Source organism: Vanessa atalanta, chromosome 4, assembly GCF_905147765.1.
Source record: "Vanessa atalanta chromosome 4, ilVanAtal1.2, whole genome shotgun sequence".
NCBI classification, from domain to species: Eukaryota; Metazoa; Arthropoda; class Insecta; order Lepidoptera; family Nymphalidae; genus Vanessa; species Vanessa atalanta.
In genome coordinates, this window is record NC_061874.1 from 8,316,895 (window position 1) to 8,330,004 (window position 13,110).

At 30.2% G+C, this 13,110-nt stretch overlaps 2 protein-coding genes across 2 annotated transcripts; one reads left to right on the forward strand and one right to left on the reverse strand.

Annotated features, from left to right (window-relative positions):
• Positions 1 to 209: 209 nt before the first annotated feature.
• Positions 210 to 10,091, reverse strand: LOC125077870 (ethanolamine kinase). The gene is made up of 7 exons (XM_047689965.1): positions 9,704 to 10,091; positions 9,480 to 9,616; positions 9,135 to 9,318; positions 6,975 to 7,063; positions 6,119 to 6,345; positions 5,580 to 5,808; positions 210 to 1,876 (listed from the first exon to the last, which is right to left on the reverse strand). The coding sequence occupies exons 1-7, from the start codon at positions 9,836 to 9,838 to the stop codon at positions 1,810 to 1,812; spliced, it is 1,068 nt and encodes a 355-aa protein (XP_047545921.1). The 5' UTR covers positions 9,839 to 10,091; the 3' UTR covers positions 210 to 1,809.
• Positions 10,092 to 12,109: 2,018 nt separating this feature from the next.
• Positions 12,110 to 12,799, forward strand: LOC125077784 (cytochrome b-c1 complex subunit 8). Its single transcript, XM_047689840.1, has 2 exons — positions 12,110 to 12,387; positions 12,655 to 12,799. Exons 1-2 carry the CDS (start codon positions 12,234 to 12,236, stop codon positions 12,747 to 12,749), a joined length of 249 nt encoding a protein of 82 aa, XP_047545796.1. The 5' UTR covers positions 12,110 to 12,233; the 3' UTR covers positions 12,750 to 12,799.
• Positions 12,800 to 13,110: the final 311 nt, after the last annotated feature.

Sequence of the window (13,110 nt, forward strand, 5' to 3'; positions counted from 1 at the left end):
AATGGTCTTATTTCAGTAATGCTTCAATAGTAACTATTTATTTAGGTATTCATTATTGAGGTTTTACTATTAATTAATGTAAATTTTTTTAAATTAACAAAATATATAAATATATTGACATTTGATTTGTGTCATTATTGTAAATCAAGATCCTATCTAATTTGACAGCATTGTTACAATTCTGGAAAAACAAATAAAACGAAGCATCATAAAAGTAATTGTTTATTTGAAACAAAAATATAATAACAAAGTATATAAAACACTATATTTAAACAACAAAATATGCATAAAATTCAAGTTGCCAAAAGTTGGAGATATTCCGGAGAGGTTACAATCAGTCCTTGCGATTCCCGTATTGCATTTGACGTTTAAAAATGTTTATGATATGGTAAATCTCATATTTGGTAATTGAAAAAAAAAACATTAAATTAAAACCTAAATACTTGTTCTTATACCTGTATTATTCCTAGTATATTTTTATTAATTTGTTAAAACAAATTTAATGAATAATTATATAATATGTATGTATAATATTATGATATAATAATCTTTGAATATATACACGTCTAAAGACTAGACTTTCAATCTAGGACGTCAAAGGGACACTGTTTCAGTTGCTAAAATGTCAGTATGATAAGTGAACTTCTGGCGGGTGCTTACAGAGTATACATCTAATTTCGCTGTCAAATCTTGAAATGAAATCTTGGAAAATATAGTATAAATAATAGTCACGGTTCATTTAAATTCATTTGAATCTATATGTTTATGAATGTGAATACATCACTAATGGTTGGGTTTGGGGTGGGCACATTGTAATTTTTTGTAATATACATTAGAGCTATGTTATAGTTTGTAATAATTACATATTAATAAACACATTTTTTTTCTGTGGCTGCAAAAGAGCTTTAAATAAATATCAATATATTTTTTCATTTATTTTTAAATTTTCTTTAACAATGAGAAACTTTTTTAACGATACTTAATATCTAAATGAGATTAATAAATTGCATAAAACAAATATTTTTGTTTATAAATTTAGTCAACAAAAAATATGCGCAAGTCACAAATCAACAACTTCATTGCGATTATGTGCTCATAATTAATATTATAGCAAAAATCAGCAAAATATTGTTCTGTCCCACTGAATTTCGCATGAAGACAAGTGGGGCTATTTCGGTTCGTCGATTTCAATCGCTGTTTTAATCTGATCATATATACAGAACCCCCGAATATATACACAGTACTTTTTATTATATCTTGTACATTATATTCCTTTTATTAATATTTCAATATAATAGTTACAAGATCGAATATGAGCTATTTACAATTTATTTATTTTCTCTCTCTTAACGTTTAAGATATATTACAATTCAACATGCACATACAAATTTCTCAATTTTCAAGGTAAAATGTTACACATTTGTATACCATAATATTTGTATAGTACATAAATACAGCCTACACCAATGCACAACGATAAAAAAATAAAAACATATTATCAAAGCTGCAACACGTCACTTGTCTCAAGATGAAACTTTACAGAGCAGAAGTCATTAAACGCCAGACCTACGTCATAATATGATAGATGAACGTTTTACTGCGCAATGTTCACGATACCGATATAGAAACGACTGGCAACTATGAAGTTTGGACGTAGATCTGGCTTTCACGGACTCTTAATATCTCTTAATATTATCTCGACGATATATAATCAAAGATTTATTTACTACGTCACTTAATATATTATGTTATTTTCTTATAATATAATATTCTCATATATTAATAATCAATTAAACTTCTGAGCCTTCATCACAGTAATTCTTTGTAGATGGCGTCCTTTTGTTCGTAATACCTGTTAAGTCGTATTTCGGCATATCTGGAATTATACAAATAAATGTTACTTAACTAAAATCCTAAGAAAGGTTCAGAATCCACATAATAAATAATCTATAAGATATATTGGAAATGGAATATTTAAAAAGTTGTGGATATTATTGTTATACGGAATAATTTAACGTATATTTCTATGATTTATTATGTCGGTAATTTAGAGTAATTTAAGTGGTGTATAAAGCGAGAATGGGGACTCCCACGAGATATCGTTTAAAAACGTGCAATAAACAGCGATGTGTGAAAAATACAGGAAACACAGCAGTTATATATAGTATTTTTATAAGTACGAAATTTTATAAACAATACATATTTCACAATTTTTTTTAATACCTAAATATAGATAAAATTTATTTGTCAGGATTAACTAGTCTGTGGTACTTGATATTTATGTAAACTCAACGCAATGGCACTCAAAATGCCAAATCCGGCTTATGTATTTTAAGAGCTCTTATGCCGAATTAGCCGCTTTCACGATACTTTTTGGGTTTGTGAACAAAATATATGTCAAGACAACAAGATTGAAAAAGTCCTAAATAAACATTTCTACTTTTTAGTGTTAGATATTTCGATAAACACTACATTAACGAGCCGATAGCCTTCTATAGAATGTATCGTTAAAAAAAGGAAGACCGGGAAGTGCCGCTGCGGCCTTAGGGGGTGGCGAATGGTGCAATGGCCTCGCTCTTGCAGGGGCCTCGCATAAAAACCCAAGCAAAATTAAAGAAAAAATAATAGATTTTTTAAATAAAACTTTTGTTTTTGATCCCTAATTATTTAATAAGGTTATAAAATAACAGTCAATTAAAATAAATTTAGTTAACTAATTCATTAATTCAGAACATAATATATCACGCCCCGAAACACTTGAAGATCGGTTTTTTAATCGCATAGTACTCGGCCCATCCATATTATTAATATTATAAATGCGGAAGTATCTCTGTCTGTCTGTCTCGCTAGGCATAGGCTACTTTTTATTTGGAAAAAAGTGCTGTAAAGGGTTGAAAAGTGGGATGAAAGGTTGTTAGTTATTGAAAGTATTGTTTTTTTAGAACTAGAAGCACAAAACTTATATATTTTAGGCTGTACACTTATAAACTAACATATCATGACACCCACTAAGGAAGGAATTTTGGAAATTCTACCCCTAAAGGGGTGAAATAGGAGTTGAACGTTTGTATGGAAATCCGTATTTTTTTAAGTTAGAAACGTGAAACTTTATTTTTTGGGATACAAATCAAAAATGAGTAGATACTTATTTAAGCGTTTCTAGATAATCTACCACGAAGGGGGTGAAATACGGGTTGAAAGTTTTTATGGAAGTTAGTCATTTTTAACGTTAAAAACATGAAACTTTATTATTGAGATACTGATTAAAAATGAGTAAATACGTATTTAAGTGTTTTTTGATATTCTACCACTAAGGGGGTGAAATAAGGGTAGAAAGTTTTTATGAGTGTCAGTCATTTTTTAAGTTAAAAACATGAAACTTTATTATTGGGATACTGATTAGAAATTAGTAAATACGTATTTATGCGTTTGTTGATATTTTACGCCTAAGGGGAGAAATAGGGATTGACATTTCATATACAGGTTAGTCTGAAAGTCTGTCATTTTTAAAGTTAGAAGCGTGAAGTTTTATTTTTCGGCTACCGATTAAAATTGAGTAGATACGTATTTAAGCGTTTCTTGATATTCTACCTCTGAGGGTGGGTCTGGAAATAAGGGATGAAAGTTTTTATGGAAGGCCGTCATTTTTTAAATTGAAATCATGAAACTTTTTTTCTGGATATTTTACGCCTAAGGAAATAGGGGTGACATTTCGTATATAGGATAGTCTGGAAGTCCGTCATTTTGAAGTTAGAATCTCGAAATTTTATTTTTGGGCTACCGATTAAAAATGACTTGATTCGAATTGAATCGTTTCTGGATATTCTACTCTAAGGGCTGAAATACACACCAATGTGGTATACATAAACGTCTTACATTAACGTAATATTTTAAGTTCATTTGTAAATATATTCATATTCTACGATGGCGACCTCCGTGGTCGAGTAATGTGTACACCGATTTTCATGGGTACGCCACTCCGAGGTCCCGGGTTCGATTCCTGGCCGAGTCGATGTAGAAAAAAATCATTAGTTTTCTATGTTATCTTGGGTCTGGGTGTATGTGGTACCGTCGTTACTACTGATTTTCCATAACACAAGTGCTTTAGCTACACATTTACATTGAGATCAGAGTAATGTATGTGATGTTGTTCAATATTTATTATTTATTTATTTATTATACGCGAGCGAAGCCGCGGGTCACAGCTAGTGCTTTAATAAAAGATTTTAATCTAAGGAAGACGCCAACTATATCCATTTAAAAAAATATAATTTCTTTATTTGTTAACTTTGTAATTATTTAAATGTAAAATATTTTAAAAGTACACGAATTTTATTTATGTGTATATCTTTATCATCTCTCGTCAAACATAACTAATACCTAAACCAAACAACCTGACCTACTTTTGAATCACATACATACTTTTCACTCAGGACAGAGGGCCTCGCAAAGACCTACCGCCCGGAGCCTCGCAATTGGTAAGGCCTCCGCTGAGGAAGTGGGTCAAATTAACATTCCAAGATTTTCTTACATATATAGTTACAAGTGAAGCTAATATAAGCGTGTTAAAAGGGAATAAAAACCAGGCTAAATGCACAATATTAAGATTCAATCTTAATGTTATTTTTACTAAACTACATCGTTAACCGAATAAATACATATGCTATAGGCCATACCATATACCAGTCAAATACTGGTTTTTAAAATCCATTTTATATTATTTAGTAGAGGTTAAGGAACCCAATTAAAGTTGTTTTTTTTTTTTAATTCTAGTACATATTTGCTGAAAAATATCAAATTTAAATTTAAATATTTAAATAGCGCGCGACAACGCTACTTTGACGATATGGCGCTGCAATGGGGTCGGTGACGTCACTTGCCTGTATTGTAATCTGTGGCACATATAATCCACAGACAGTAAGCAAACGAGGTTAACAAGCAAGTGACATCATCATAAGCTTGACTAATCAGGGGCGTTTTGTGTCAAGTGACAAACGTTTAAAAAAATGCATTTTTATTTAGGGATTTTTGAATAAATTAATTATTAATTTCAACTTTTGTTATTAAATAACCATTTTTAAACTCATAATGTATAACGGTTACAAAAATTGACACTTTATTTTTTGCATTGTCAAATAGTCTATTATAAATATTAAGTCCTTGATTACCTACTATCGTAAATCGTAAGCATCGTAAAATTTATGGTTACTATGAGTGACAATCTATTTCAATATTTTACTCAAAGTTTAAACTATTTGTTTATCCGATATATTATTTTCTACAAAATTTAAATAAAACCTATAGAAAACGTATATGGAATAAATAATTCAATAGCATGGCGATGCTTTATATCGATTGGCTTGGTAGTTGTTAAACGCATATGCAAATACATGCGTGCAAGCTTAAAAATGACAAACTGAGAAGCGGCAATTGGACATGGACGAAAAATTTTATAAATTAAATTAAATCCTGTCACTTCTGAAGTGATTATATGAGCCTAATTAAATATCATATGCAATACTTTTAAAATAAGCTTGCAATTTATAAATATACCAATTCAAATGAAAAATATTACTAACCTGCAAAAATCAAAATTAATATCCGATAATTCGCACTGCACCAGAGACCACACACCCCACATGAAATGGGAAGCTATCGAAAGTTGTTGCACTTCCTTATACAGTTTTTCAATATCTGAATAAGGCGGCGATTCGTTTTCCAAATATTCTACAAGATATTTTTCGATCCAGTTCATCTGAAAATCTTTGCTGGGGTGCCGATTATAATCGATATCATCAATAGATATACCTGAAAAAATCGGTTTGTCTCATCTGAAACAAAATCGTCTTGATCTCTCTATTGTACTAAGTGGGTTCATTCATTTATAAGAACAGAGAGGTCTTTTTAAATTGAAAATGTATGCTGTAGGGAACTCTACGCGAATATTTATAACTAAACAGCAAGTGACGGGTGATTTCGTAGGGCAATTAACAGCCACAATGAACATTAAAAATTCCATAGTTAGGGACATATTGATGGGGACCACACTTATGAGGTGCTTACTTCCCTGTTTTGGTCAGTTGTTATATTAAAAAAAATAATCACAAAAAATTCTTACCAACAAATTCGTTGAAATGATTTGCTATATCAAATGCTTGATAATTATATGAAGCATATTCATAATCTATAAATGAAATCTTCCCTTTAGATTCATTGTAGATCACGTTTCCTAGAAGCAAATCATTGTGAGCAAACACTATTGGGCTCTCAGTTTTTATTAAGAGCGACTTTAACCGCTCATATTCTATCCTCAATCTTGTTAGTGATCCAAAGCTACTTGCAAATCTACAACAGTTGGTAAAATTATTTATAGTTAACAAAACACTACTAGAATGGCATAATGCTAAAAACACAAATGATCATGCTATATGAAAAAATAGTAAGAGTAAATTTAAAGTTAACTTAATCCCAACAATCTTCATCATTCAAACAAATTATCATGGCTATTTACAGTAAAATGATTAAAGTAAAAAAACTCAAACTCATTTTGGCTTGCTATAAATTTACTCACTTGCCAACTTTTTGCGAATCAAGTGATTCCTATTTTATTGCATTTTTCTAGTATATCTTTAGATGTTTCATCTAAAACTAGGCACATATATATAAAATTAATATAATAATGTTATAAAACATTATTCATTATATTAATTTAAATTTTTAATGAGTTTTTTTTATGTTGTGAAGTTAAACATATAAAATTGTATAAAATATGTTATATTAGTAAAATTTGAGTTTAATATTTAAGGTTGATGTTTTTACAAAACAAGAGTAATTGGTTCTCTATTTTAATGTAATTTTAATAACATAGCAGTTAACAAATATGTATAATTTTATAATCCATAATAAAACTATAAAATAAATATTTAAATGCTCAATATATTAATGCATTATCTGTGAAATAATATAATGATTACCTTTCGTGTTTATTGGCATCTGTAAACTTCTCTGGAATTAAACTTAAGAATTGTTCTGTTTTATCCCATACCATAGGTTCTTTTTTTATCTGTAATTGTTAAAAAATATATGTTTATGATTTTCTCCTGATTTTTAAATTATAGTTAAACTATAAAATTTAATAGTATCTTTAATCAGTCAATTTATCATATCCAGTAGGTAGATTTAGCTCCATAGTTAGAGCCATGCCATCTTTTATAATAATAATGACCGAGACCTCCAGGATTTTTTTGCATCACAGTAAATTTTAGTATCCTATACACTTAAAAATATGAATTATCAAAAACTTTAGTTTTCGCTTTGTTAATATTTAATTCAGTTTTGGGGCTATGTTCAATGCAATTTAAAAGAAATCTATATAATAATTAGAGATGAAACGGATAACAGTTTGGCCGGATACCGGATATTCGGCCGACCATGTGGCCGGATAGCCGGGTATCCGGCCGCCGGATATCCGGCGAAACTTAGCCGATTTCAATTGCGACCCTTATTCTTTGTGGGCAGCTAATGCCAAACAATACCTAAATTTAACAAAGTTTGCCAAAATCTACCTTTCTGCACCTTGCAGCAGGGTGTATAGCGAAAGACTTTTTTTCTGAAGAAAAATTAGTATTTATTCACCATAATTTGCCCTTGGTGCAGTATCAGTACTAATTCATTCATTTTCTTTGTATTACATTAATTTACCATTGTGTGATTAAAATTTTACAACTAAAACTAGTTATATTTAAGTTAAGTGATACTAAGACTAACTAAAGAATTACTCAAAAATATGTTTCTTTTATCCAGTTTTTTTTTATTCGGCCGGATGTCTATCCGGTATTCGAATAGTAGCTATCTGGTATTCGGCCGGATAGTATTATGGTGGCCGGATAGGCCGGATACCGGATAGTTAACGGATATCCGTCTCATCTCTAATAATCATATTTATAATATCTAAATATTTTTTTTTTATTGAAAATAATCCTATAAATCCTTTCATTCTATTTTAAAAAACTAGGTCTGAAAAATATATGGAATTAAAAAAAAATCTAAATCAAGTGTGATGAAAAATTAAGTAGTTTATAAAATTAATATATATGTTTATTATTTTATTGGGAGATATGCGATGATCCAAAATGATAATGCTTGAAAAATCAAAAGTACTTGTAATTAAAAAATATAGCCGATAATGTACTACAAGACAAGCCTGAAAGTAAGCTGCAAGTAGTCCATATATCATATTGTGTAAAACTTTACACAGATAAAATATTTGAGATATCTTATACAACTTTACATGCACAATTTTTTGTAGGGTCACTATATCAGTTATAAAAAGATTAGTAAATTAGATTTAACAATTCTAAGCCTTTAATCTAGTTGCTAGTCTATACTTAAATGATAATACGGAAAAAAAACAAAACTAGTGATGTGATAAGATTTATAAAATGTAATATCTAACCAAGAAGTTAAAATGTTAATTTTCAGATAAACTAATAGCCTTTAGATAACATAAAATATAAGCTTCATATTTTGGTTTAATATTGATTATTTCATATAGAGTGAACAAAGTATATGCAATTATAAGTTTTTTAAAGCAAAACATAATGTTTTTTTTTATTTAGACCTTTGTCATTAAATTTAACTAACACTATACATTATTGCTCTATCATATAATGCTTAAATTTTTATTAATGATTTTTTTTAACATAGTTTAATATCGGGTCAATTTTATACTCATCTTTGAGTAAATTCCTCATTTATTAGTGCCACAGTTTTAAGTACTTACAAGAATTAACTAACTGACATTGCATTCATTATAATATAACTAATGCATAATTATAAATTAATTATTGGATATTTTTTCTGAGATAATGTTATGGTTATTCAACATATCAAGTGATAATTATTATATTAAACATGAAAAAAGGTGTGCTTTTTTAACCTGTGAATAAAACAGGGGAGTTAGTATTTGTTACATTTTATATGAATGAATGGATGAATAAGTAGTTTTTATTATGTTTGATAAAATTAACATTTTGAACTGGTAGAAAACAAGGATCTGTTAGAAGTTTCACTTTGACATACAAATTTTAAAGGTAAAGTCTAGATCTTACACTATTTTCTATTCTAATACTCACTTCCTTTCCAAGTTCAATTTTGTGCATTTTTGCCATTTGCTTTGCAACAAGACCTGATATTTTTGAATCAATCACTGTATTTGGGCTTAAAGTAACTCCAGGATAGTATTCATATGCTAAACCATTTTTGAAAACACCATAAATTTGCGGAGCCAACCCACTTTTATTAAGAACTGTAATATTTCTGAAAAATACATTATACTCAATGTACAAGCAACATGTAATTTTAAATAATAATTTATATCATCATAAACAATCAAAAATAAAAATTATCATCATCATTTTCTTAAATCTTATGTCTAATTTTTTAATTTTATAAGATAATGCACTTCATATTATACTTACCGGACTTCAGCATTTCTATCTATTAGCAAATCTGTTTTGTTTCCATAAATTCTTACAAGCACTATATTGTTTTCGCCGACTTGTTCAGCATTAAACTGGCAAGCGACAAGCTTATTCGTAATCCCGTCAGTAAAAACCTATAATCACAAAATATTCTTCGTTAATACGTAAAATCATTCATGAAAACTAAAATAATTAACGTTAATTGAAAAATTGTTTTCAACCTTGAATTTAATGTTTTCCGGAGTCCATTCTGGTCTTAAAATAGAAAGAATTTTCAATATTCCAGTAAAAATATCATTCTCTTGAATTTCAACCGGGATAAATTTATGACCAACTGGATTGCAAATATGAGACATGTTCTGTTTCTTAAAATCTTTACGGCACTATATTTTAAACGCGAAATTTCTTTCACCTCTTAAACATTTCATATGTATGCACCGTGTTAAGTAACTCGAGTTAAAGAACGAACCAACTACGGCATAATTTACATATTGAAGACGTCAACGAACCACTAATCTGTAAAGCAATAAAATTTATCAAATGAAATTTGAATGATTGAACCATAATAATATGTCAAATTGTCAATTGTCATTTCAAGTCAATGCGTGCATACGCATGACGCATGTCGAATAGTGCGTACTGCGTATTTCGTTTATAGAGAATCAACGTGACCTTGATTATTGACACTAGCGCCCATGGTGTCGAAATTTAGCATTTATTGTACTCAGTGTTGCGAACTATCGATAGTTGACCTCGGAAACTAATCAGGGTATCGATAGTACTATCGATAGCTCTCAATAATGTTGAATATTTGAAAAAATATATTTCGGCAAAATAAACATGTTTGTTGCCATAAATTTAAATTAAATTTAAAACCTTTTTTTAGTACCGCGTAAACGCTGTCAGTCATATTGGTGACGTCACACTGATAAAAACAACAGTTGTTTATGTACGACTTTCACTCATTCAACGTTAACGACTATAAAGATTTGGTGTTTTTGTGAAGGCAATAAGGCGAGGTGTTATACTTTTGATGAAGTTTTTGCACCATTACTCCAAGGGCCAAGTGCTTCGACAGCAAATGGGATCCCAGTTCATGCGTTCATGCGTTCCCAGGGAACGCTATGTTAATCCATCAGGTCTCTTACCATCATCACGACTAATTCCACGAGGCTCAGTAAGAGCAGAAACGTCGATGGTGGCATGGAGCCCTTTTTATTGTGTCATTAAGAGAACCGTGGCGGAAAAGCCTGCCTGAAATCTTTGGGCAAGAGAGACCATGTAAACCGAAAGAGTCCACCTCCTTCGGTTGGAGCACAGCGGTGAATTACAATCATTATCGTTATAGTGTAATGTGCAAATAATAGCATTAAAACTACAGAAAAGTTATTAATCGAAGTGCCAGATCATCTTAAAATTACAGTTTTTGCCTATTATATATATGTCGGAGGAGCAGGATGCCGAACAGTTGAGTTCGAGGATTGGTCCGCCATTTGGAAGACTATGTGAGCGTGAAATGGAGATATTCACAAAATACAACGTATTTAATATCGTCTAACAACTGTATTAATTGATTCAATAATCGTATACCACAAAAATATCAAAGGTATACAATAATTAATTTCGATTAAGAGCAAATGGGTATGCAAGCAACCATCGCATTCGAGTCGCTTGTCAAAACATAATGGCTCGTGGAGCAAATGGGGATTTCTGGGATTTTGTTTAAAACCACAAAAAGAAGGTTCATCCAAAACACCAGCTTTCCCCTATTTTTTCCGAATTCACTGGACTACAAAAAGTATTACTTATAGAGCTTTCTGGTTTGTTATTAGCACCAAATACAGAGACGTCTTTAATTTTTTTTTATCTGGTAGCATTCAGTAATTACTTGTCAGATCAATAAGTGCCTATAGACTACAGACTACACTGACAAGTCGAGTCCTGAATAGAGTTGGGAATAATAGTTAGCAACCGAGATCGCTCGGTTTAGTTCGCCGAACCTAAACGAACTAGTTCGCTCTTTTAGTTCTTCAGCTCTGGGAGCTGCTTACCAACTACCGAGCATCTGCGAGCTGGCGAACAGATGAACTAAAACAGCGATTTGACTTTTATTGATTCAAAAATAGGGCAGATCGTTCGCTCGTTTTTATACTGCACTTATTGCGACAAGAATAATAAAAATATTTGGACTTTAAATAAAAGATAAATGAAATGAATATTCATAAAATAGATTTTATTTATTGCAAACAAATAGGTTAATTATTTAGGTAATAATTAAAATACTCTTTTAGTATTTTTGCTTTTATATTTTTATTAAGTTTCAAAAATTATAACTATATAAAATAAATTTTAAAATAATCAACGATAACTTATACATATTCTCTTTCTTGACAAGCAGGTCAATGAAGAGAATATATAGTACCCCTACAAGTGCATACAAAAATTGCCATGGAAATCGCCGCGCGAGCGAGCGAGACGACATTAGTTTATTGACGCTACCTTTCCTCGTTCAGTAACGAACTAACGAACTATGGAACGAAAAATCGGGGATCTAGTTCGTGTAGTTCATCTGTGGGAGCGCTCTTTCGAACTAGTTCGTTCGCGAACTACACAACACTAGTCCTGAATCACCTCACTCAAGGCACTCGCGCTCACTCACTCAGTTTAAGACTGTCAAGACTGTCATTTGTCGATCGAAACAAAAATCTGAAAACTGTAGATTACATAAGTGAATTTAAATTTGGAATCAAAATGGGAAAGCACTTTGGGGAACTAGCAAAGATTAGAGGCTTAATTACCTATAAATTATCGCATCATGAGCAACGTGCTTACGCAGGAGCTATTTCTAATGGCATACCAAATATTTTCCGTAGATTCCGTGAAAGCGTATTCAGAGTCGCCCCACGTAAGTTTTTAGTTATTAGATGACCTTTTAATCTGTATCGACAAAAAGTATCTAATAATTCATTTATCCTACAAATATTTTACATCATTGCGGGTCATTAACTAAATTTTGAACACATGTTGTGTTTCCTTAAATTGATACCCTCTAACTTTATTAAAAACATGTTTTTGTTGGAATACTATTTTACCTTTTGCATAACATTTATTTTATTTAGATTATACAAAGTTAAATTAACATAATTTTTAACAATTATGTTTTTTGTTGCAGCCTTCATAATTGCATACCTAGTATATGAAGGAGTAGAAAGGGAACACGCTAGACTTGGCCGTAAAAATCCTGCTGATTTTGAAAATGATCAATAAATCAAATAAGATGACTGTAGTATATTTAATTTAATAAAATTATTATTATTATCAATTATTTTTTTTATTTCTAACTTTCATTTATAAAAAGAAAAACAAAAGGAAATGTTATTTAAAAGTTAAATTACAGCAATAAGATAGATTTTATGTATCAATTTTTAAAGTAACCAATTTTATTAACATCTAGTTATGTGTTTATAACAATGCCATTTTAAATTGTAAAATATTATTGTAAGTTATTGTCAATGACCAAGAGCAAATGGGATACTTAAGGTGAGGTTAATCATTGATGCATCATAAACTTCAAGAATCCCATTCCATTTGTCATACAAGCGTTCAAACTATTTTTAAAATGCAATTA

Excerpts from the sequence above, each read along its gene's own strand:
- LOC125077870 (XM_047689965.1), bottom strand. The coding sequence starts at position 9,838 with ATGTCTCATATTTGCAATCCAGTTGGTCATAAATTTATCCCGGTTGAA. Across the intron at positions 7,064-9,134 it reads AAATTGAACTTGGAAAGGAA|ATAAAAAAAGAACCTATGGT; the intron begins GTGAGTATTAGA and ends TAACAATTACAG. Across the intron at positions 5,809-6,118 it reads TCATTTCAACGAATTTGTTG|GTATATCTATTGATGATATC; the intron begins GTAAGAATTTTT and ends CGATTTTTTCAG.
- LOC125077784 (XM_047689840.1), top strand. The coding sequence starts at position 12,234 with ATGGGAAAGCACTTTGGGGAACTAGCAAAGATTAGAGGCTTAATTACC. Across the intron at positions 12,388-12,654 it reads CGTATTCAGAGTCGCCCCAC|CCTTCATAATTGCATACCTA; the intron begins GTAAGTTTTTAG and ends TTTTTGTTGCAG.